This window comes from Acromyrmex echinatior, chromosome 8 (assembly GCF_024713525.1).
Source record: "Acromyrmex echinatior isolate Ae372 chromosome 8, ASM2471352v2, whole genome shotgun sequence".
Lineage (NCBI taxonomy): Eukaryota > Metazoa > Arthropoda > Insecta > Hymenoptera > Formicidae > Acromyrmex > Acromyrmex echinatior.
The window spans coordinates 1449322-1475875 of NC_141859.1; the positions used below are offsets into that span (position 1 = coordinate 1449322).

General features: G+C 35.1%; 3 protein-coding genes across 10 annotated transcripts in view; 1 reads left to right on the top strand and 2 right to left on the bottom strand.

The window, feature by feature from the left end:
- LOC105150813 (synaptogenesis protein syg-1) overlaps positions 1 to 20833 on the bottom strand; it is a 444748-nt gene extending 423915 nt beyond the window's left edge. For 4 of the 7 annotated variants that reach the window (XM_087408708.1, XM_087408706.1, XM_087408707.1 and 1 more), the window contains exons 1-2: positions 18825 to 20749; positions 18541 to 18700 (exon numbers count right to left, since the gene is read on the bottom strand). The gene's annotated coding sequence lies outside the window, so the exon portion shown is untranslated. Of the gene's footprint in view, positions 1 to 18540; positions 18701 to 18824 lie in introns of all 7 variants that reach the window. The other 3 variants (XM_087408701.1, XM_087408700.1, XM_087408703.1) reach the window with 3 other exon arrangements.
- A 132-nt stretch (positions 20834 to 20965) lies between these two features.
- LOC105150781 (uncharacterized) lies at positions 20966 to 24127 on the top strand. 2 transcript variants are annotated; one of them, XM_087408709.1, is made up of 5 exons: positions 20966 to 21665; positions 21986 to 22859; positions 22954 to 23100; positions 23181 to 23414; positions 23497 to 24127. In XM_087408709.1, exons 2-5 carry the CDS (start codon positions 21990 to 21992, stop codon positions 23521 to 23523), a joined length of 1278 nt encoding a protein of 425 aa, XP_087264835.1. In that variant the 5' UTR covers positions 20966 to 21665; positions 21986 to 21989; the 3' UTR covers positions 23524 to 24127. The 2 variants fall into 2 exon arrangements, with proteins under 2 accessions (XP_087264835.1, XP_011062390.1); XM_011064088.2 differs by having other exon boundaries at positions 20970 to 21665; positions 22005 to 22859.
- On the bottom strand, positions 23450 to 25291 carry LOC105150780 (iron-sulfur cluster assembly 2 homolog, mitochondrial). The gene is made up of 3 exons (XM_011064087.2): positions 25155 to 25291; positions 24481 to 24702; positions 23450 to 24390 (listed from the first exon to the last, which is right to left on the bottom strand). Exons 1-3 carry the CDS (start codon positions 25229 to 25231, stop codon positions 24213 to 24215), a joined length of 477 nt encoding a protein of 158 aa, XP_011062389.1. The 5' UTR covers positions 25232 to 25291; the 3' UTR covers positions 23450 to 24212.
- Between the last annotated feature and the right edge of the window lie 1263 nt (positions 25292 to 26554).

A 26554-nucleotide genomic window follows, 5' to 3' on the forward strand; every position in this document is an offset into this window, starting at 1 on the left:
CTACCGGACTTTCGATATAATTGATAGAGTTTTGACTCCCTTTTACACTGATAATTCTAGTTATTGATACGTTTCAAAAAAAGTCTCGGCAATTAGATATAAAACAAGGATTTAGGAGAATATGGAGGAATTCTATAGTTCTATATTTATTTATCGTCATCATTCTTCTCTACGTTTCGGTCGTTTATAAGTTCTTCATAGCCGGCCCTTTCAAATATTCAAAGGGCATGCGGACCAAAAGGAAGAAACGTTTCACAACGGAATCGTTACTTAAAGCACGCTCGGAAAGGCAAACAAATAATACTCAACTATTCATATCACTTCTCGCCAACTCTACGATATTCTAATTACCGTCGACTGAAACTGAATTTCGCATCACCCCGGGCATGAATATTCTTCTCTCCAGCAACCTGCCCGACTGTACCCTTTCCCGCTCCGCCGCGCCGCCCCCGTCAAGCCACCCTCTGCCGACCCTGCGTCGACCTTCCGCCCCCGTGCTGAGCGAATCTCCGAGCCGCGCTGCATAAATCACTCCGTCCACGGCCATTACGGACAAAACCAACGTTATCCCCTTTCCTTCATCCTGACGAGACTTCGAAATATTTTCTGCGCCCCAGATGGGAATACAGCTTTTATACGGTAAGTAATTCCCATGTATACATATAGTATGTATGACAGAATGGAAAAAAGAAAAGTTAGTCTATTCGCCGAGCCTCCTTGACAATTCATTGGACCACGAAATGTCGAGCGAGAATATATCGCATCGCTTTGTCGCGTATACAAAAATATATGTTACAGAGACGGAAAGAACGGAAAAGTTTTTTTTTTTGTTGTAGTATCTAACAATTTAAATTTGAAAATAATTTTATTGAATCATCAAAATAATTATTATACGTAAGACTGAACTTGATTGTTAGAATGTCAAAACTTTTTAGAGTATTATTCATCTTGAAAAAAGTCTTATATAATTATTTTGATGATCCAGCAAAATTATTTTTAAATCTGTATCTAAAGTTTTAAATAGGTACTTCAACAAAATATATGAACCGTTTCCGTGTCTATATATATAATAGATGTATTTTTATTCATAATCATCTTTAAAATAACACGAGAATAATAACGTCGAATATATGATCGTGAATATATAATTTCGAACGAAGAGATAATGACGCACAAAAGGCACGGTCTGATCCGAAGCTTAATTCAATTTTGAACGCTCAAAATATAATACGGAACACATAGTACGAGTTAGATTGAAATTCTCTCTCATGGGAATATCACCACATGGCTTAGTCTCAATCATGAACATACTCTCAATGACCGTAGAGATCCATCAACTGTGACATTACAATGGTTTTTACAATTATTGAAGGTACGTCTATGCTTATTATAATTATCTAACACACGAGAGCAGATATAATCATTTTAATAACTTATTTTTTTATTAACGTTTCTGAGCCTTTTTTCAAGATGTTGATTTTATTAAGTAAATTATACGTTTCGTTATAATATATAAATATACATATATATATATATATATACATTGTATATATATGTCATGATTATAACATATATAAAGTAGATTAATTTCTTTCCGTTGGAAGCACGCAACAAAAAGTTAATCTACTTCATATATATTATAATCATATATAACATATATAACATATTTCATATATATGTATATGCACACTTAATAATTCTTAACCCACTATTAATTATATTGATCCACCGCGTAGTTTGTATTTCTTTCGTCGTTAAATATTATTTATACAATACTTTTCTCAATATGTTTTTTAATCTATTTCAATACTATTTCTCTATGCCAAGAACATAGATTGCGAAAACCATAACGTGTCACAAGTTAAAAGTTTAAGAAGAAACACGAAAGAGATGAAACAACCAAATAATTCCCAAACTTTTACGACAATATTATCGCATTTTCAATCTCGAGACGACGAGAGTCCAAAGATGCACTTCACGAGTTGCACATTCCATTGTGGGATGAAAAGGGATAAAGGATTTAGGAAAAGGAAGGGCGAAATTTTCGTCCTCAGCTGAGATTTGGCGTACCGGAAACTATTCCAATTTATTCGATCGTGATAATTAATGACGCGCTCTTTAGGCCCTTTTAATTCCCACATATGGTAGTCGAGTGAAAGGAGACTGGAAAGCAGAAGAATATTGGCATCCCGGAGGGGCACGAGACGCACTCTCGCCGACGCGAAGAACCGAGTCTACCGGAAACCAGCGCGCGGGTGCACAACGTGCCTCCCGTGGGATAATCGAGGAGGCCGTGATGAACGATGCGCCTCTTCCCACAGGATATACGAGCGAAACGACCGAGAGAAAGACGCCAGTCCCTCCTCCGGTTCTCGAAGTTTTCTCTCTTCCGTCCATAATATGCCGCACAGAAAGTGACAACGGCCGCAGAGGTGAAGGCAAAGTGAAGAAGGGAGGCGAAACGCGATGATGGCAACCAAAGAATGGCGTGAGAAGGAGAGAAGAAAACTGAAAAAAAGAGGGTCACCGTCACAACGCATACAATGTAAGAAGGTACCTCGGCGTAACATAAAATCGCCATTACCGTGTGGTCGTACGGCCGAGTTACGATGGCGGTACGAACGTCTTCTTACACTCTCGACGGTCCTATAAATAAATACACCGTTCCATCTTACGTACTTCGACGTCCGCTGTTTTCTAGCACGCAGCGGCCGCAAAGCTCCAATGGCGAAGCTCTTGGCGTAGTTCCACGACGAAAAATCCCAGGGCGACGTCAACCTCACCTCTCTCAGATGACGCGAGAACGAATGACAATGCGTGTCGACTTCCAGTTATTGAACCTTCGATGCCATGAAAGATTTGCCATCGAAGGACGAATACTGTCACCCATTGCCTGATACCTTCTGCCCTTACAATCGATTTTTTTCCTCGCATACAGATATCGTGAATACCCCGATCGGACATGGCGCGAATTCATCTTCGTGACGGTGGCATATCTGACCTTTATAACGAAGTCTTCGTTGTGACCTTTAATGGCTCTCCAGAGGAAATGGGCTTAGTCGGATCTCTTAAGCTTCGAAGAATTCTACCACGACCGGGTAGTTTCTTTGTTCAATTAAACGCGAATGATTCATTCGTAATTGTACTCCAAGGACAGTCGGAAGAGACCTGCTGTTGTATGGCTCGATTTAGAAATGACTTCGGAACGAGTTTCGTTCTCTACCGAAAGATTTCGAAGATTAATAATCCCGGATGTCTTGGAGGCTAAAATTGATCTGTGTACCGCGACAATTTAATTCCGCGTTTTCGGTATGACATTAATTGCGCAAAAATGCGAAAGGTAACCCACAATTATTCATAAAATTATTCAAAAATTCGTTGTTTCCTGCTGCGTCATTATATTTACAGATCCGCGCACGAGTATTTAAGAAGTAATGGAATTTAGCTCCTCCGGAGGTAGCAGGAAGGACTCGAGGTGCGCCGGAAGAAGATTGCACAAAGAGAAAGTTCCGTGAAAACAATTCGTAATATTACCACCCGAGGAAATTGCATTAACCAGAAATGCTGATGTATGAATTAGTAAAATTGCGAGCAGTCGTTTATGTTTAAGCGCATTATTCCCGCGTATCTGACACAATCGTGGATAGAGTCTGAATTTTGAGGAAGAAAGAACAGGAGTAATGAAATTATATACGGATTACGAAGGAAGTTGAACTATTTCTCATTTATAAAAATATTTTAACATATATATTATTGTTTTGGGAAAATCTTTGCAATAAAATGATTATTAGCATCATTCTAAATTGACAATCAATACATTTGATATTATTTCGTCAGTTTATGATTGTGTTTCAAGTCTGAATCAGCATGCAATTAATAAAACTAAAAAAATATATTCGTAAATCTACGTGTGAATACAATTATTAAACATCAAAATCTGCTTCGATCGAAAATAGGAGTAGTTCTTTTATTTCATTTATTTCCATATAGACCATTGGTCTATATATAATTTCCACTTATAATTATTTTAGGAAAGGTTTTCGAAACGAGGAAAAACAATTGCGAAAGCTTCTCCTACAACGAGGAAGAAATTGAGCAGTGGCAAAGAGAGAAATGTTATGAAGTGCGTTGTCGAAAAGGAACGATAAAAGTAAGAAAATATTGCGAGAGAAACACGGAGTTAACGGTCGTTTAGTCTCATCATAAAGCATATCCCGCGTCTGTTCGCTCTCTTTCGCGCCACGTTTTCACCCAAAGCGAATTCTACTTTCGTGGTTCTCTCTCTCCCTCCCTCCCTCCTTCCCCCCCTCTCTCTCTCTCCCTCTTCTTTCCTCGTCAACATCGCGTATCCAATAATTAGGCGCATCCGTTAGCCGTTAATGTTTATCTGGCTAATATTACCTATTATTTTACTCAGGATGATATTCTTATTCATAGCAAGAATTTTTTCAAATGGAGAGAAGGAATTAGCAATTCTGTCATAACAATTTTTTGCATTAATAAATTTATTATTGTTTTTTTAATATTTTAAATTTTTAATATTTACTTCTTGCTCCTGAATTTAAATAAAAAATATTAAGTTTTGTAAATTTTCATTTTTTTCTTGAAGGAACAGGTAAAATACAATTGTTAATAATAAAAGTAGTAGTTGATTAATATTGTTATTAATATTGCTTATTATTGTTATTATGTACAATATTTACATCATTTTCCTAGGAAAAGAAACGTTTTAAAAATTCAGAAAAAAACATAGAAAGACCTCCTATATGAGAAACATTGTTAAATATTACTAAAAATGTGATACTAAACTAGTTCAATAAAAAAAGGAGAAATGATGAAAAAGCCAAAGAAGATTATTCAATAAAATTTACGAAATTAAAGAAATGTATTATGTGAAAATTTTCCTTATGTATCGGACACATTCTTTCAAAGTTTTAACAAAAGTTCCCGAAATTATTTACATAATCCGAGAAAAAAATATTGTATGCAACAAAAAATTTGCTCAGAGTAAAAAATAAAGTTGTATTTTTTATATTTGAAAGTGAAAAAAATAAATGAAAAATTTCGGAAGAGAAAAATTTTAACTCGTCAAACTTTTCACCTGGGTACGCCCATATTCTTATTAATCATACCGATAAATTGGTTTCGAATGGGTCAAAAGGATCTCTTTTTTCGTTTCTCTCCCTTCTCTTCCCTCCACTCTTTCATTCTCAAATCTTCCTCTTTTATTCCAGCGACATCAGTCTTCTTCGCTTGAGAACAAAAAGATTGAACAAAAATACATTGTCTGTCCTGTAACTCGATACAAGTCGAGCCGTGTGCGTTCGCTCACGTCGACAACGAATGGAACGCGATCGATACTCTTACGAAGAAACGCTGTATCGGGGAAAAAATTCACGCACAGAACGCATGAACTGTTAGATTCTGTTCGTTCATCCCCACGATGAGAAATGTTTTTGATTGTTTGCAATCGTTTCGGATGCAATTGGTATCGCCTCTCCCCAAAATAACGAAAGGCCTTCCTCGCTAAACGCGCAAATTCACGTTTTGCGTTCCCCGGTTAGCGACGTGGAAAATGGAATTCGGCGTATAAACAAGGAAATAAATAAAGGGCCATGCGCGTAAATGGGGATTGCATAGAAATCGCAACGCTTGTGTCACATTGATCTGAACGACACCGATCTCAATGTTTGCGTAAAATCCTAACTCGCCCTGCCCTATTCGCCAGGGAATGCGGGTCTCGTGGAAATTTTCTAGTAAACTGTGCAACGCGACTAATGCCTGGTGATTCATTCAAAACGATATTTTTAATGCATCCCCAAAGGGACGGAGAAAATTCAGCGGGCTTAATGAGCGTAAAAGACTCAGTATAAATACTGCATAATTATTACACTCCGCCAGTTCCGAAAGTTATACTCGGGTTCCTATGCAAAAAATGCGTTCAGAAAATCTGTTGAGATTTAGCGATATAATTACAAATGCAAATTTATATATATATATATATATATATATATATACACATATACTACTTAAGGATCAGAGAGTAAAACTCTCGGCAGTCGAAATATACGGAATATTTTTAGATAATAAAATTAATTTTCAGAACACAAACGTTACGTTCAGAGAGGTATGAATATTTATAACAGCTGATTAATAAGAGAATTCAGAATATTCAGTTGATTAATACGAGAATATATTTTTCAGCAAGATAATCTGAAAGGAATGTTTATTTTGGAATGTTGTGTTTAAGTTTAAGTTCATTACACATTTGTAAATTGACACAAAAGTAAATTGATCTTTTCATTATACGCTGTACACATGTTTATATTAAAAACAGATATAACATTTCTCTAAATTAATTTAAACATATCAAAAAAAAACCGTTAATTACCGTTTTATTTTTTAAACAAAAATTACGTTCGAGGCTCCACTTCTATTTACAGATATGCTGTTATTTCGCCCGACAACTGACATGGACAACCGGCTAATATACTGACATCAATCCAATTAATTGTCTCTAATGTGTGCAAGTGTTACATGGAAATTCAACGTATGACGCATCGTTCCTATCTCGATTTGACGAAGATAATGAGTCGACGACGACGAGGGGAGACAACCATTGACACATGTATATATAGTATGTGGATACAACTTAACATGTATATATGTTTGCATGACTCAATGGGAAAGCTCGCATACATGAGGTCAGCCAATATCTCGATATTCATAAGGTCAAAGCAGCTGCGCGAGTAATTTTGAAGAGTGCAATAAAAGGGAGCGGGAAACTTGCGTAAATAACGACAAAACTCTATTTTCTCGTACACGCAAAAAAAATTATCGCAAACGCTTCATAAAATTATAAAGATTATTTACATGTAAATCGAAGCAACTTTAACCTAGCATTAATTACACGGTAATAATAAAGCAATTATATTTACAAAATTTGACGAACAATGCGTGCGTGCGTGCGTCTTTCATAATAATTTATAAGCTCTAAACTCTAACATTTAATTGGTGATAGAAATACTATCTTTGTACCTTGTAACGGTAATGTTACATTATATTTATAATATATATATATATATATATATATATATATATATTAGGTGTTGGAATTAATTCGTAGCGTTTTACAAGTGATGGGAAGTACTTTCATTAATGTATTTTTTAATGCTCATGTGAAATAAATAACATTCTTTCATTTAAAAACGCTACGAATTAATTCCAACACCTAATATATATATATATATATGTGTGTGTGTATAAATAGATATGTATAAGTATGTACATAAGTATGTGCGTGCGTGCGTGCGTGTGTGTGTGTATGTGTGTGTGTAAACTACCAATTAAACATTAATCTAAATAATAATATACTGAAATTCTATTGAAAATTGCTCGAGGCCGCACATGTGGAAATTTATTGGATAACGAAAAAACAGTAACAAAAAAATAAAATTTATTTTTTATAAAATAGCTTGTCCAAGACGAAATTAGAATATCACGAATAAATAATTAAAGGGCATTGACACACGAATATCTTCAACGATGTAAAAAAGGTGAAATTTATTCATGTTATTTATAAATACCGACCTGAGTGTGTTATTCACATGAAGCATGACATTATGACTATAAAGAGCAACTAAAAGAAAATGTCAATTCAGTTATTACAAGAATAAATCTTTAACTAGGAAATGAAAAGGAAAAGAGGCTAGTACGACAGAATACGACATTATAAAGTTAACACAATTGTCCCATGCATTTCAAACTGTCCATATCTTATATACGGCCTTTATCGATGTTAAACAGCCAGTTGGTTGTTACTGATCAAACAGGAACTTTCATCCTGTCCAACTAAGCTAAGCACAGGTAAGCTTTCATCCCATTAATGGTTACCAACGTCCACAAATGCCCGTTGGCGGCCAGACAGATGCGCGCGCGTAAAAGGTCATTGTAGCAATGTACGCTGACCTTTAATATCCGGTGTATAACACGTGCAGTGTGACGGCGATGCAAGATTCCTATAGAACTAGCCTCGTTTCGCGAAATTTAATCAACGTCAAGAAACTCAGTCTAATCTTAAGGTGATCTCATAATGAATTTATATACCCAACGGCGTCAGCCTAATTAGCTATTCTTTAAATAAATTATATGTGTACATATAATTTATACATGTCGACGCGATAATACTGTAGTTCTACCGTAAAGTAATATAAAACGCCAATGAATATTAAATTCTCATTTATATCACATTTAGAAAATCTTTTCTGAATTTTTCCCAAGCATCGTTATTTTCGAATCCTCTAGCCTTGTTCTCACACTCTCTTTTTCCAGACTTGCGAAAAATATCTTATATTTTCTCAAAAATGTTTAACTCATAATTTAAAAGGATAATTACTTTAAAAATAGTATCTGGCAAAGTTTGTTTTCGTACAAATTCCAATTGGCAACGACGAGAAAAGTATTTCTCTTGATTTTTATATCAGCGACGAAGAGAGCGAGGAAAATTCCCTGGGGTGATCGGTTGATTAAGCTATCGAACCCAGTTTCCACATCAGTGTTTCTTTAAAACACGAAACGCCGTCGCACGCCAGCTTATCTCTATAAAGCAACGAAGTGATGTAATTAATATGCATACATATATATGCTTACAATAATACGTAAGAAACTGTAAAAATTTCTTCTCTAAGGCAATAAATTTTTTGTCGAAAGAAAAAATCAAGGATACGTTATTGATACTGCCTTCTACCAAAGATGTAAGATAACTAGCATTATTTTGTCAACGAAACGTAAGAAATTCAAGAGAGAGAGACAATGAATTTTCTCTATTTTGAGCGATCCTATCAGCCGGTCGATAGAATCAATTACACGAGATAATAGAGACTGTGGTTAAAAAAAAATGAAGCGCAATATATTCACGCGGGCAATTACGTTCTAATTATAGCAAGTAGACTAGTTTTTACGAACGCCGGAAAAAAAGAGGATCTTATAATAGAGGGTATCGCGGCTACGTGATCACAGAAAATTTGATGCGGATCATTGAAGTGCGGCGCAATGCACAGTTCACGGCCAAGTAATTTGCTTTCGAGTTGCGTGCGTTAAATAGCGTAGCCTTTCGGCTCGCAGACACGCACTCGTTGCCGCGCGCACGTAAAGTGTACAAAGAGCGGTTGCATTTTGTGTTTCCCATAGTCCAGATAATCAGTCTGAACTGTGGGCTGAATCGGGAAGGTCGATTATGTAAATACCTGCCTCGGCATTTTGTGCCTTAAGTCGAGCAATCGTGAAATGGATGTGCGCGCGAGAAACTCGTTCATTACGTTGGCTGTTCCAGTTATACTGACCGAGCCTGTTACGTAAAGTCGATGTAACTTGAATTAATACAGCCGTCCAAATGAACGTTTCAATCACTCGCGCGAACACAGCATAATTATGAGAATTATTTATTAATAATATAATCACGTAACGAGTTTCTCTGTAACGCGCAGATCGTAATTCTCTATCACGATACTGCTAATTTACAGAAATCTACACGTTATCCTGTCCGTGCTAAGTGCTTCTATGAAAATATCCCGTGGGTACTCGTAACACGTCCACGGTATATATTTTTTAGAACTGCCTCACAGCTATAACAGATGGGCCGAGACGTCTGAAATTAATCTACGACAATGTATACGTCACACGGAGAACAATCTCGTTAGAAATGAGCTAAAATCCAGCTGGACCATGGCCCAAGATAAATATCGTAAAGTAAATCATCATACGTCACATAAAGAAACGCAATTGCTCTTTGTGCTTTTGTTCTTTAGAGTAAGTAATTTAAAATGTGCAAGTTAATACGTAGGATGCTCAAAACACCCCAAAAAAGTTTTCAATATAACATAATTAAATTTTTTCATTTCAAAGGTTAAAGTCCGAATAAATGTTACGTAACTTAAAATCATGTAAGGTTGTGAAAAACATTTGTTATAATCAATTTTTCACAACACAGTTGAAGAAAATGTTCCGAGTGCACTAGTTTAGGCTTCTGGGTAATATTTTTTATTTTTCTTTTTCAGAACAAAAAAGATTCTAAAGAAAACTATACCTATAGGGTGCTGTGATAACGCCATCTAGCCACTTAAATTTAAAAGGTAAAAAAAATAGATTTCAACGCTTTCACGAAAGTTTCGCGTGATTTTGAGTCATGCGTGTCAAATCAAATTGTGCAGAGAATTATACAGCTTATCGGTAACGTCACGAAATATCCAGCAAATATATTCCATTTATTAGTTCCGGGTTTAACAGACGGCGTTTATAGAGCTGCTTCAAGTACGGCACGGACAGAGTGATGAGTCAAAGTTCTCGCGAGTACGGGTGCGACCCTCACTGATTTCGATGTATCACCCCCAGTAGACTATTTTTATTTCCGTATGAAGGCAATGCGTACATACACCTACATATACATATATATAGTATTTATGATAGCGTGCGCACAGCTTAATGAGCTACGAACAGACAGCCGGTCTGACTCACTGGCGAGGTACATCACGTCGAGCGTTATGGTGCGGGCTCGACGAGCCCTCCAGGGAATACCCCAAACCCCTTCCACGAGACGGGAGTCTCCTGTTCTCTTCGCTAGACTCGTAAACAGATCCATAGACGTAATTAAATGCGAGTAAGCGTCTGTCAACCAGGTGGAAGTAAACTACTTTCGCGCCTAGTCTTTCTCCGTCCTCCGTGCGAATTATACTTTTCTTTGCACTTCGCAACGCAACATTATATATGCGAGCAACGCCGAGAGACAAGATTATGAAAATCAAAAACGTGACAGAGAAATGATAACTCGAACGAGTCGTTATTAAAAAAAATGCAACGCCAGATTTTCACTTTTAAAATTCTGTTAATCAATGATAAACCGTTCGTCAATTCTCGAATCATCAAATAACCGCGCTGTAGCATAAAATCAGGGTACACATAGGTGGAGAATTACATTTTATTACCAATGTATTTTTAATTCTGTTTATTTTCGTCAGTTTCTCTTGTGTGTCCTCGTTATTACCGTTTAATTGCTTTATTCCAAAATTCACGCATCAATTATCTATATGCTCGATGCATATTTCAATAATTTAGCAAGATCTACTTTCGCGAATCTATAATATTCGACGTGATTATCCAAGGATATTTAAAAAAATATCAATCATATCCATCATATAAGGAAAATATCCTAATGGCTGTATTAATAAGAAGATAAAATTATATTATTCTATATCTATATATTTATATTATTATATATATAATTCTATATTATTATTGATTATTCTAATTGTACCAGTACTTGAACTTTTGATCAATACATTTTTTTAAATTTAATTTTTAATTTTTAATTTAATTTTTCTTACAATTATAAAAAACCCACCACACATAGATACAAATGCAGCACAATATTTTAAAAAATTCGAAAATGTAGACACTATATTTCATTCAAGATGGTAAGAAGATGAATGAAAATATGACTATCCTAGAGAAACTTCAAACTTGAAATTCTTTTCACAACTTCTTTTATATATACCATTTTTTTGCTATTGATAAGTATATCCGGTATTATCTATATTTCTAAAAAATATATCACTGATAAGTTTTCAGGTATTAATATCATTATATATATATATATATATATATATATATATATATATATATATACGTTATTTCAATATAATGTTTCGGCCAGATATTTCCAGAAATCAGATATTCGGAAATCTTTCTCGAATATCCGGTGCATCCCTAAATATATTCTTGCATATTTTGTTCATGTCGGAAGATCCCTCTCGCGCGTATGCATATCAATAAGGACCGCAAGAGTATTCTTCTGTGATACATGGACGCATTTCGCTTTCGTTCGTTTCTTCGGTCATTTTTCAATGCCAGCGAGCCACGCCACCGCGTTGTGACGCTAAATCAACGGCGCGCATCTTTGGACGCGCGGATTGCAAGAGGAGACAAGAAAGGAAAATACAGTTCCGTTCTAACTATATCACGGGTTCCAGCAAATATATTTCCAACTAAGATTGAAAGTGGGTCGATAAGGGTTTACGTTATTGGGTCGGAAAGACCCGCGAAGAAGACGAGCAAGAGAATAGAAGTACCGGAGTGAGATCGCGTGGAAGAGAGAAAGAAGAGGAGAGAAGAAGAGACAGAAAAACAGCATTTCCTACGAATAGTACTTAAGACGACAATGCTCGCACCGATTACAAATTTTACGGTGCACTCCGCGGCATGCCCTCGCGGTCGGATTAAGGAGAGCTCTCGAACGGGGAACGCGATTTCCCCGGGACGTTTCAGAACCACTGCGGAGGAGAACCGTAAAAGCATGAGGGAGTCGATGGTACTCTGCATAACTGACACGAAGAAAACGGAGATCCCGAGTGGATAGACTCCTAGAGATCTCTCAAAAATCTGCGACAAATTAATAATGCGAGAACATACAATGGGGTAACTTTGGCCAAGTCGAAATAATTTTGGTAATGCCTAGATGTCTTAAGTCTTGATTTTGTACGTATCTACGTTTTTTTTTTTTAATTTGGACTAAAGTTACTCCATTTTACGATAACGTCTTGTCTCGATTTTGCACATGCGTGCTGTCCAGGCATTTTTTTAACATTTAGTTATCTTCAAAGTTATCTCGACTGGGTCAAAATGATCTCATTTTAAGGTAACGCTAAACGCGTTTTATATAGCGGATGTTGAGAAGAAAATCCAAAAAATTGGTAACAAATCAGCGAATCTCAGTGAACTTCTGTAACCTTTCGCGAAAATGGTGCGAAACGGTGGTTTACTTGTCCTCCCCTTGGAGATGAGCCAAAATAGGAATTGGCTATTGACCAAGGCAATGATACCTAAATTACCACTGGTGCTTGTACACTCCACGCCGGGAGATGCCCAATCCTCGTTACGTGTCCTGTATTCGATTATCTGCGTCATGCTTTATTACAGGCTAATGTCACGACAGCGGCGCATCTGCGGCGATCGCGTCGCCGCGATAATCGTCATTGCGACTCGCGTCACTCAGCGCAAATTCACGAGGACGAAGTGGATCCTGCGGAGATGATCGGTCCGATGTGCTCGTGTATGTGTATTAATACTGGAAGTATTACTGAAACTGAACGATCATTATTGATACCATTTCTATTTCTTTAGCAGTAATTTATTCGCTAATTTAATCCTTTTAGTAAAAAAGAAATGTTGGTATTTCTAGTGTTAAAACGACATATATGTCGTAAATGTCGTGCACAACTCACTTCTTTTATTTAATTTTAAACTCTGCGAAGAATTTAGAAACTATCTATTCTTCGAGAAAAATATTAATTGTAAGATATCTGTAGTTTCCGAGTAATTGCTGATTAAAACTAAGGAATTACCAGTGTATCGAGTTTCCTGCAAAAAATGCATAACGAGTCTTCAGTCAATTAGTAATCTTCAGGCAATTTAAAATGGATTTTGCTTTAAAATAAAATTTTAATTTGAGGCTTACAAATAAAATTGATATCTAACAATTAAAAGAGTAATTTACTTCCATGTTTTTATCAAGAAATTTGTCGTTAAAGACGTGAATGAATTGATCGAAGCATGGAGACGTAATGTTGTCCTCCGCAAACAGCGGAGTCGATTTTCTGTTAGAAAATAACTTCATTGAACACAACACATTCGAAAATTAATCATAGATAAAGAGAGGTACAGACGTTATTCGTTGAATAGGGGTGTAAAGCCGTGGAAATGTCGACAAATCCAGAGGTGAAAGAGAGCGAGTGCTGGAGACGGGAAAGAGTGGAACGCGATGGAAAAGAAGAACGACGGAAGAAAAATAGAAGCGACGACAACGGCGAACGGATTCCTTTGGGCGTGAGAGAAACGCCTGCGAGAAACCCCACCTCCTGTCCCCTCCTTTCTTTGTATATTCGAAGGATTTCCACTAATGAAATAATTAAAATTACAAAGCTCTCCGCTCGAGAACGACGAGGACGACGAGGACGACGACGACGAATGATCGTGTGCGCTGGAACCTCTATTTCCCCTTACATCCCCGCCATCTCTTTATCTAGGAGGGCGTCTTTGCACCCATCCCTTCGCTCGCAGGGAAACCGGTAACGGTTCAACGGGAATCAATGAAAATTCCCGACGGAGAAGCTTTGAAATTCCATTAGAAAATCAAAGACGTCCTTCGTTCTCTCCAACTGTTGTTTCGCTCATCGTCTATTTCGCGAGTCCGTAGTTTCGGACTTTTCACATTGTCGAACGTGAGTATATTCCAATCGGACGTACGAATACACGAAACTGATACGAGTCTCAATTGTTACTATTTTTTTTTCTATAACAGATCTTTTTAAAAGCTCGTTAATTCAAAATTCCTTACTTAAATACAGCAGAATCACAGAAGTAAATTGACCTAATATTGGATCGTTCGTGCGAAAATAACTGAATGATTCGACATAAAAATAAGATAAATCCATTTTAAGTCATGCCCTCAAATGGACCGTGCAAATTATCGACTTGCGCTTCATCCTTACTTCTGAATCCTGTGTTTTCTATATGGGTATTAAATATTTTACTAGAAAATCGGGAACTAGTTTCGTTACTCGCAAGGACGCAAGATAATCTAAAAACGCATGGGCACGTGTAACACAATCCATGTTCAAACATCCGCAGGATCCTCGGTATCGAGTTACTCGCTTTAGGTGGCGTTATTTGAGACAACCACCTGGGGCACGTATATGTACACGGAACTGCCGGACGTGGAAGCTTCAGAAGCCAGACATGACGAAAGCACTCCATGGAAAAGTATCGGGGTGGTTCTCCGGTCCTTTATTTCGTCGCTATCTGGCCCTAAAGTTGATAAACAAAAGAACGTGATCGAAATCGTTCGCTCATATCGCTTTCAAGACATGTATCATCAAAAAGATTCTACAACTTTTACTACGATATTAATAACGTCCTATAATAAATATTATAGAGAACACACATGATATATATAAGCCAAATGTAAAATATTTCCATGGATGTACAGTAGGCAATCAATCAGATTTAAGTCAAAATATTAAAAAATAATATGACTGCGAACATGTTAGAGAAAAATAACGTCATTTTTTTACATGCCTTGTGCAAAAATCATAAATCGTAAAATTAGAAAGAAATGCTCGTTATATATATAAAATTCGAAATTCTTTATTAAATGATAGAATCATAGAAGTAAATCGATATTAGATCATTCATGTAAAGATAATTAAATGTTTATACCATATATGTAAACTTTGGAATAATTATAACGATATTATATTTCAACAAAAACATTTCTCAAATTTTGTGGATGGCTGTTCCAGACTTTCAATACGCTACCGCCATTATGTGCAATATTACACTTATATCTTACATCATAGAGAGACCGATCGTCTCAATTTCCTGCTGTTGCTAATAATCCCTTATTATATGCGAGACCGAGAAAAAAACAGGCTACGTAGAAATGTAGGTCACAAACTAAATCCGTTGCATTAAAATTTCATGGCACACGTATGTAAAGATCGCGACCTGATACCTTATTTATTTATTTTTAGTTTTCGTTTATCTTTTTATCGTTTTCATTTCTATTGTAGATATTTCGCTACTGATATTGTATTCATTAATTAAACTACCAACGTCAGGAACAACATTTATTATATATAACAATAAAGATACGTCGCTCTAAAATATTTAGAATTATTTAAATTGTCTGTGCGAAGAAAAATTGGGAAATAAAAATCTCAGCTTACAGACTCTCTCTGAAAAGAAAATCAGGACTTAATAAATTTCACTTCCAATTATCTCCGATCGTTTAACTTCTCTTGAGAATTTTTCGATTCTCTCTGGCAATCTCCGAGTATTTGCAACGTTCTAGGAAAGGCGCTATCAAATCATAACCAAATAGCTAGGTAACGAGATACAAACAGTGTGTCCGTGCACGAGGGGGAAGTATCACGGTGAGAGGTAAGGTAAGGATAAGAAAGGAACGAAAAGTTGCGATGTACTACTACCAGAACAAACCTGAAGAATACTCATAATAATTGTATGCACGGTATCTTATAAATCATTAATCTTTTTCAAATGATAAGAATTTACGAATTTAAAATAGGAGCTAAAAATTTTATTTAAAAAAGCTGCAATAATTTCATTTTTCATAATTACGAAATTATTAAAATTTGTATTAAATGCAAAATTTTAAATATAAATAAATGTTATTGTGGATAAAGCGTGTACGTAACAGAAATGCAAGGAATAAAATATTCAGAAAATTTCAAATGCATTTAACCCTTTAGTTGACACCAAAAACTGTAACACAATTACTAACACTGAGTATGTAAGTCTCATTTAATTTATGTTAAAAATATTAATTAATTTCAAAGAATTAAAATAACATAAAATCACTAAAATGTCATAAAGTCATATAATATAAAATCATCTATTCATCATTATCTCATATTTAAAAAAATCAATACTAAATATATTTTAACAAGAATAATTCAAATTTGTAAATGTAAAAATGAAAAAATTGAATTGTTTGACAAAAAAAGATTTATGATTGAGTGGATTTAATAGACCGCCAACTTCGGAACTTTAGAACTAAAAGAATCAATGTGAATAATCCAAATCATAAAACTGTTATATGAATTCCACTATTGTGAAATTGTCATTTTTTTTTCGAGTCATCTCCGCAGAGTTTGATAAAAAATATTGCAGATTCACCTAGCTGTGCAACATTAATGCACAGTTAGAAGTACTGCAAAAATCGGAAAAAGGAGCAAAAACGGGAAGAACAATAGTTTCGTACCGTCACAAAAATTCTTCTCGCGGCGGTAGATATTTTACAGCATTATTTTTTGTTCGACGAACGCACACGACGACGGGGCGGATCTTTACGCGAATGCTTGAACGCGCGCGACAAACGTAAAAAGATTAAATTCTCTGAAGGATCGGGGTAAGGAAGAAAGTGTTTCAGTTATTTCCTATCTGTTTCTTGCCCTCGAGACGAACTCTTGTATCACTCCACCCTCAGACGCTCATCTCTTTGCCGCGTTCGCGTTGCTATCTCGGAGTTTTGGATCACGCGACTTTCTTTCTCCTTTCAACGTGCTTCTTTTAGGACTGTTAAATTCCTCGATGTCGCATGTCAGGTTAAAAGAGACCGAAATGTTGCGATCGGGCAACGGTGGTGGTTTCCTACTCCGTAAAACATATACTTTAACGCGGAAACACACCAGGAAGCGTCTTTCATTCGTCAATCAGCCGCTTGATACATGAACTCTCGTGTAACGACACCACTTTGCTGATACCGGGTATCACCGAGTCGCTTTCCACCGCTTCCGAAAGTTGGCTTTTTCCACACTCTGTAATTTAATCGCAGTAAAAATCACGCCGCTAAACATCGTCCGAACGCGCTCCTCGGAACATAACGTCATTACATGCTCTTTTTGCGAAATGTAACTAAAAGCCAGCGTGTGTAACCAAAGAAGGTATTTAAATTTCTCCCTTTATAGTATAACGTTAGATGGAATTACTTGCTTGCAGAGATAACTTTGTGACACAGTCAGTCAGAAAAACATTCTAAAGTCAATTAACTGAAATATAAACTGTTGGTTCATGGAACATTTGCAGAAAACTGACCGTTTAATAATAATTGTCATATAAACATCGGAAGCTTCTAAAATACGATTTTGATACTACAGAATATCAAATTACAAATCATAGTAGACATAAAGGAAATATTATAGAGAAAGATAGCAATACAGTTTTTATTATAAATATATAAATACTGAGGTATTATATGATAGAAATTATATTTATATTCAAAGATATTACATTTTATATTAAATATGTTAATTACAAGTTAATATATTGTACAATCAAATTCTATTGATTGTGAATTAAAAAAATGAAAAAAATTTACAATATGAGATGTTTTTTTGCAAGTAGTTCACATTATTACGTTCCAAGTAAAAATTACAATGTAGCAACTTTTAAAAAGAAATAAAAAATACAATGTATCAATGTAGCAACTTTATAGACGTAATAAAATATTGATTACAATGTTACATTATGACTGGGTTCGCTTTGACACTCACAGCACTTGTGAGCAATCAATTGTCCTTGTTTAGTACTTAATAAACAAGAATAAAATGATGCATAAAGTATATTGTGAACACTAAAGCAAACACAGTCTACATATGTAAACTTTTATATATCCATGATATAGAGAGTTTAAATACTTATACAATTTTTTGCAATATGCGTTATAATTTTACTGATGTGACTGGTAAAAATGCACGTGTAATTATCAATTTTCGTAAAACTATGCTTACGCAATTGAATAGAATAGGCTTAATAAGTGATGGTGAATTACTTAATGCAGCACGCGTACGGGATAAAAACTCCTCATTCAAGGAAGACTTCAACGAGCATGATTGATGCAAAGATAACGTAAACATATCTCGGCACAGATGCGAGATAAGTAGAGAAAGAAAAAGGAAAAATTCGACTTACCAGCATGGTCGCTGACTCCCTCTTGAAGAGATCCTCACTTCCGGCAAGGCAGAAGGATATACCCTTATGATGGCGGCACGTTCAGGAGACGAGAGGGAGGTCAGGGGGGACGATGGAAGGCCTGCTGTATCCGTCGACAAATATGTCGCGTACATCTTCCCTACGAAAGAAACGGGGAATAATAAGCGCGCTGGGAATGAAACGAACAAACGCGGGAGGCGGTGAGGGAGCGAAGAAACGTGAAAGAAAGAAAGAGCCTAGACGAACGTAGCATTTTGACTCACATCATAGTGTATTCGCAGAGGTGCCGAGTTCACAAGTTCTGCGTTTGCGAGAGGAAATGCAATTTTATGCATATGTATTTTTATCTCGCTCTTTGACGTTTCTATGCAATTGCACATCTCGCTAAAGGTTATGTGTTTTCTTCACCTTGCGTATCTTGTCAACTAATCGATTTATACATATCAACTAGAGTATTATCTGCAAAAGATTCAATGTAAGTGGATGTTAGAACGATTAAAATTTTAAATTTTTAAAAGATCAAAAATAGATAAAATCTTTACCTAAGAGCGACATGTTGTCGAGCGCGACATGTTGTCGAATTCGAAGGAATACGACATATCAAATCATGAAAGTGCCATCAGCACATTTCGATACGCAACCAAAATCCGATGCGCGCAAAATCGATTTCGATATATGGCAAAATCGATTTCGAATAAACTGGTTAAAGATGCGAGGAACATTTGGCGCCGAAAAATCGAAACGTCCACTAACTGTTTTTCTTTGCAGTTGCATGAACTGTCACCGCCGATCGCGGTCTATTTAGAATGATATTAGAGTGGTATTCAGTACAGTCTGTTCTTTTTCTAAGGCCCGTTTCTATCAATGTAGATTAACTTTAATCTTAGTTCGACTTACTCTTTATCTTTTTCTAATTCTCAGAATAGGAAAAAATGAAGAACTAGTTAAATTGAAATTAAAATTAAACTATATTGGTAGAAACGGGCCTAAGGCCGTCTTAAGTAATGTCTTAATATGAGCTCTCTGATTGGTTCACGTTATTTTAAGACTATACTTAAAACATTATATAATTAATTATTGAAAACATTTACCATTTTACACATATATACATTTTAGTCGCTAATTAATATTAAAGTGTTAACTTATATAAACCAATATTTATAGTCGGTTGAGTCGGTTCTTATTTCAAGATCACCTTAAGTAATATTTTAAAACGCTATAAACAGATCACAGAGCCGTACTTACTATTAAACAGAAAAAAAAGTCAGATTAGTATTTTAAGATAAAATGCAGATGTTAAAATAAGAACCGGCGACTACACGAATACCAGCTCATGATTTATTTTTTTTATTTGGAATAAACTTTTAGAACACAATCTAAATTTATGACTAATACAATATAAAGACAACCTTGGAATAGGACTTATAATTTTTTTATTGGAAAAAATGGGGAAACTGAAGGAAGTACGAAAATATTCGAATATTGCGTCGGTAGTGACATCTCTTAACGATAGACTGTATTTTGTTCCCCATCTTACAATCATTATTAACCATCGCGATTATAATCGCGTATTTACCGACACGTTTTGCATTTTAATAAAAAAAACATATAATTAAATTAAATTAAAAAATAAAATTATTAAAATTTCTTACATTTATTATTACATTTATTAAAATCTAATTTATTAAATATATTTAAAAATTTTAATTAATATTTCAAATAAATTAAAAATTTTATGTGGCATGAGGGCAAATAAATCGCGAAATGGATGATCATTTAAGTGCTAAATATAATAATTTTCTGATACTTTTAGTTTCTTTAATAAGAATCTAAAACTGGACGGTCGCAAACTTCGATGAACAAGAATTGCCTTCGTTAGTTTCTTTACGGATCAAACCATAACGACGAAATTAATTAAATTAACAATATCGAGTTATCTAATTAAATTCAGAGCGTAAGAAACTTTGTATGATACGAATTTTCTTATCTCTAAGAATTCTGCGTAAAGTTAAGAGAAATCTCAATTTTCATTGATTTAATAGCGTGAAATTATTACTATAATAGATCGCGCGTTTTTATGGGAAAGAATAACAAGAGACGATCATTAATTCCATCTCAAAGTTCAAATGCATCAATAAATAAGATTTTCATACCTACAAACACGTTGAAATTCTTATCAGAAAACGTGTTTAAATATTCACGTCAACTTCTCTGCGCGATAAAGACCCGACGACTGCAGAGACAATCTATTTGGATTTTGTTATCTCTCACGCGACAATTATCGTACGTTAAAATTTACATGGCGAGGAATCTGCTCCTCGTGGCTGCACCGCGCTATACCTTCTGCACTTGAAACGGGAAGGAGCGTGCGACTGGACGTCAGTGCGATAAAGAGACGAAACGGGAAGTATGTACGAGATGCTCGGCTACGAGGAGTGTGCTTTGTGATACGCGGCCGATACGGTATCGGTACTATCGAGAACCGCCCCGCGAGTGAGTCGCGTTTGAAAGTACGTGCGCCTGCGGCCAGCTTCCGTCCGGTCGGCGGTATATCGCGACGATGTGACGTTCACTTCACGTCGCACGCACGCAGATAGGATTCGGTGGTATGGCACGGTAGGGCGGGTGTATGTTATCGCGTTTCGGGGGCGTTTCATTAAAGAACGCGCGTTTACGGTACGTGTACGCTTCTCCCCACGGCTCCTCGCCTGAGAGGAGCGTCCGCGACCGCGTCGCGCGTTTAATGGGGAGTTACGGGGCTTCGCCGATCACGGCTTAACATTAATTTGCTCCTCCTCTCCCTCCCTCCCTCCTTCACAGATCAGGAGGTGTGTGCGTTATATGTGTGTGCGCTGACTCGTCGATAAACATCGCACGCGCCGACGTCATCACCAGGAAACGCGCGATGCGTGTCCCGGCGCCGCGAGCACAACACCCAAAGGTCTCGTGAACGATGTCCAGGTGTCAATAATTGACATCCGCGTGGCGAACCCGGAGAGACGCGTTAACGGAAGCGCGTAGGTAGGTTGGGGCAGGAAGGTATGGAGGGTGTCAACGGTCAGCTGCAGACCAAGTATCAGAAAATCGCCACGGAATACTCAAAAGTGAGACTCTTGTAAAGGCAGATTTTATACGTTTTCCAGTAAACATCAACTAACAATAATATACGCTTGAAAAATTTGTCGTATGATATAAAAATCAAATAAAAAAAATTGGTCTAATAATAATAACATAAGATATATCAATATTATAATTTCACACTCAATAATGTAACTGTTATATACACATGTGTTGTATTTATATTGTTGAGTATGAAATTACAACATTGATGTTATGTTACTTGGAGTTTACTGGATTACAATAGCGTACTGCCAATCTATGATTTTATGTTGCTTCATCTGTTCACTACTTAATGTATCTAAAGGAGGATGATCGATTTGCAGATTCGTGCGCAAGCAAATGTTCTGAAGAAGGCTGTGATAGAAGAACAAGCACGAAACACAGATATCCGGAATCAATTAAAGGAAAAGGAGGTGGAATTTCGTAGGGCTGAGCAGGAGATCGACAGTCTAACATTTCGCAATCAGCAGTTGATGAAGCGTATAACTGTACTACAGGAAGAGCTCGATAAGGCACAAAACAAGCCCAAGAAGGGTAAGGGCAAAGCGTCGGAGAACAATAGTCAGATTCCAGCACCACCGCCACCGAATAACATCTTAGACGAGGAATTTCAGAAGAAGATTGTCGAGAATGCTCAATTATTGTCTCAGATTAGTGACAAGGATAGCGAAATTGAAAGTTTGTATGATAGGATACAACAGTTGGAATGTAAAGTCGATTATTGCGAGAAGTCTAAGGTAGAGTTAGAGTGCCAATATCAAAGCGCTATAGACAAATTAGAAAGAGAGAGAAATGATTTACAGAGAAAACTAAATGATAGACAGAAACAAGAGGAAACTGTGTCGTGGTCTAGTAACGAAGGTAGACGCGATGGTTTCGATTTTGATACGAGAGGAATACTCTCGAATCATCGTCAGACAGAACCATCGCCGTTTTCTTCACCGTCTGCTTCGCGTAGATCATCGAAGTCACTTGGGGAAGGAAAGCCACAAAAGTCACAAGAAGAAAGTAATGAATTCCTTTATGCGAAATCATGTGACTTGGAGAAGGAAATCAATCATTGGAAGGCTCAGTATCATATACTCAAAATAAAATATGATGAATTAGAACAAAGAGAGGCTGCAGCAACTCCGCAAATTAATAACGACACATTAAAATCTACGGAAATAAATAATATGGTGTGTATTATTAATATACATTTCCACATTCCTTTTAAACATATGTATCGCATTTTTAATTAAATTTTATGTCTCAACTTTTTTTTCTTTACAGATTGGAAAATTGAATGCACCTTTCGCCATACCAGACGAAATCGAAGCTCGTGAATTAAAAATTAGGGATTATTTCCTAGAAGAAATTGAAAGATTAACAAACGAAAAACATGTTTATCATATTAAAAACTTAGCTATGGCCGCTAATGTAATAAAATATACTTTAAATCTTATTTGTATGAAAGTTTTTATATTTTTGTTATATGCACACATTTGTTTGTGTTCCAGAGCGAAGTTATGCACGCGCAGTTAGATACAAGCGAGTCAAAGAGAGAGAAGTGCGAAGCGACACTGTTAGAGACACTTTCCAATTGTAACAGTATACAAAAAGAGAAGGATGTGCAGGAGATAAATTACAAGATACAGCTCAATACTATGAGCGAACATCTTGCCAATATGAATGAGAAACTTATCTTCCAAACAGAGGAGATACAACAACTGAAATTTGAACTAGCTAATAAGGTAAAGATACACAGGATATAAATATTTAAAGGACAGTCTTTTACGATGGCGTTTAATATCGAAGGTATAAATTTTTTTTCAGAATAGTAAAAAGGGGAAACAGAAGTGATCCAGGTCAGAATTGCAAAGAACAATCATTGACATTCCATTCAGTGGTATGGTTTAATCGGGATCATTGATAAATTTTATGTATATATTTAGCTCATATGTGAAAACCACTGATTTTGCGCATACTCGTGTCTTTAGCCTAAAAAGCGCTAAAGAGCTCTCTAACTCGATGTTACATTATTTATGAAATCAAAATAAACTCATCGAAACGTTCTTTTTATGAACGTTGTTTATGTTATAAGTTTAACTCTTCTAATATTGTATATGTGCAACGATTATTCTTATTTGCTCATACTTATTTACAGCAATATACCAACACTTCGTACAGGATAAATTTTACAATCTAAATTTGTTAATAAAAAGATACATAAATCCTTTTTGGTATCACTTGTACAATTGTAGTTAGACCATTTATAGTTAAATTGACATCTACGATTGTAAATTATATAAACTGTTCTTTCTATATTAAAAGAAATGTAAGAGATATGTACAGCTACTGTTTATAGTAGATGTTGTGATAAAATTAATGTATATTCGCCAAAGCAATTGTATGTATTGCCTTGCGCGTATTAATTATAAATAAAGTATAATTAATCTTCGATAAACTGTTTCAAAATTAATAAGTAATACTAAATTACAAGCCAGCATAGTCATTAATCAATGTAATAACATGTAAATTTCCATCATCATCTATTCTACTTTAATAGCAAAGCTAGCACCGCAACTACATCCCTGTTCGGCTAAAGGATTGTTCGTTATTCTAAAGGCAGATCGTATCAATTCTGTATGGAATTCTATCGTTGATCCTTTCACATATTCTAACGATGTCGAATCTATTATTACCTTAGTACCATCCTTCTGAAATATTCTGTATAACACAAGAAATAAAGAGTTTCTATCAATCGTATGTGTTCACAAATATATATACATACATATATATATATATTTTAATGCACACCTGTCGTCTTCTTGTATATTTGGATCTAAATCAAACTTATACTGAAATCCAGAGCAACCACCGCCTTCTACGATAATTCTCAAACATGTGCTATCATCGGCTATTTCTTTTAAACGCTTCACACAGCTATCACTGATGATCAAATCATCTGCAGATTTGACAGCAGCTTCCATTGACATTCCTCGGGATGATGTAGTCATGGATACATTGTACCATGGTGAGCTGTGGAAATACACACACACACACACACACACACATATATATATATAGGAATTTTTTAAATATTATATATCTCTCCCCATTGGTTAATGGGTCTTGTGCCTTCTCTTTAAGTTATATACCCGAGTTCTAAAACTCAAATAATATTATTGCTCTCAAATTATTCTTCCTTCTTGATGAAGTTAAATGATTCTTCTATTATTAGATGCACATGATTCATATTAGTTATATATATTTTTATTATTTTTCAATACATTACTAATAAAATATATTTTTTCCTTGCAATATCTATAAATATTTCTATTGAAATTCAAACAAAATATATATGTAATACAGCACATTAAATATGCAGAATTACATTGTCATATTTTATGATAATGAAGTAATATGTTCACATATTATACAAAATGATTGTGTTAAATTTAATGTGTTAAAAGAAAATAAATTTTACTTACGTCAACAATCGAGAGAAATATCGATTTGCTGCAAAATTTGAAGACAAACCCCACATGACATGAGTTAATTTCGCCATGTTTCCCAGTCGATATCAGCTGTTGAGTAGTTGAGTTAGTTCCAAATTTGGCCGCTAACTTCAAGCTTTATTTACAAATAGTTGTGGCGCCGCGTCATTTATTTTTCAGGCCATATTTTTAAACTTTGTTTTTCTGTCGTAGATCTTATTTCGACCACCGACGAAATATTGATCTTTAAGGGAATTTGAGAATATTGAAGTTAAGAGATTAAGAATTAAAAACTGATAATATTGTATTAATTTTATGATATATTAGTTTAGTAGACATATTTATGCATTTAAAACTCAATAATACTCTATTTTCTTTAAAATTGTGATTTCAGTGATATCGTCAAAGTTTGATTAATAACAGAAATAATGACTGCAGAAAAAAAATTGTAATTTTTCTGCAATATATAGGATATTATCCTGGTGAAAATTTTTCTCATAATTTTTATACGAATTGGAACATTTTTCAGAAATACTCCTACTTTGTCTACTTAATAATTTGAATTTAAACGAATAATAATTATATATCCATATCAATCATATAATACTAAATTCCTATTATTATTAAGACAGTATTATTATTAACATTATTATAATTAGTGAGAAAACATTTAATAAAACAAAGAAAGCGGAAAGAAAATTGTATGTTAAAATATACCATTGAATTAATTTTGCAACTAGACTTTTAAAATATATAGCAATTATCATTGACTCATTAACAAAATTATTGCTACTAGTAACTGCAGACGAGAAAATCTGGAATTAATTCCAATCCTGTACAAGAATCTCCGAAGAGACCAAACTAGATTTCGCGAATGGATTTCACAAAAAGCGACAAGGAATAATTTTCCATGATAAAAATAATTTCGATTTTCTATCGATACAAATCACGTAATCAGGAGTACGATTCTGTAACTGTTTTACACGCCTACCGACAATTGTCAAAGCTCCAATCTTTATGACTTATTTAATAAATTTGTATTAAATATCTAGAAAAAATGACGATTATTCTAACCATGAAATTTTTAATAAGAAGTTACTTAAAATTATTAATGATTTTTTTAATATACAAAATAAAATCTAAATTAAACAAAGTTTTAAAATTAAATATTTATCAAGCTTATTAAATCAATTTTTGTTATTATATGTTTCGTCGATTTCGTATAATTTACATTAATTAAGCAACAATTTGATTTACTACGACAAAACAAATGCTATTTTTAGCTTTCAATATGGATTAGATATTCAATACAGACATATATATATTCCAGTAAATGTATAATTAATTAGTTAATCATTGTGCAAATTACAAAAGTATATGATTATAGCATTCAT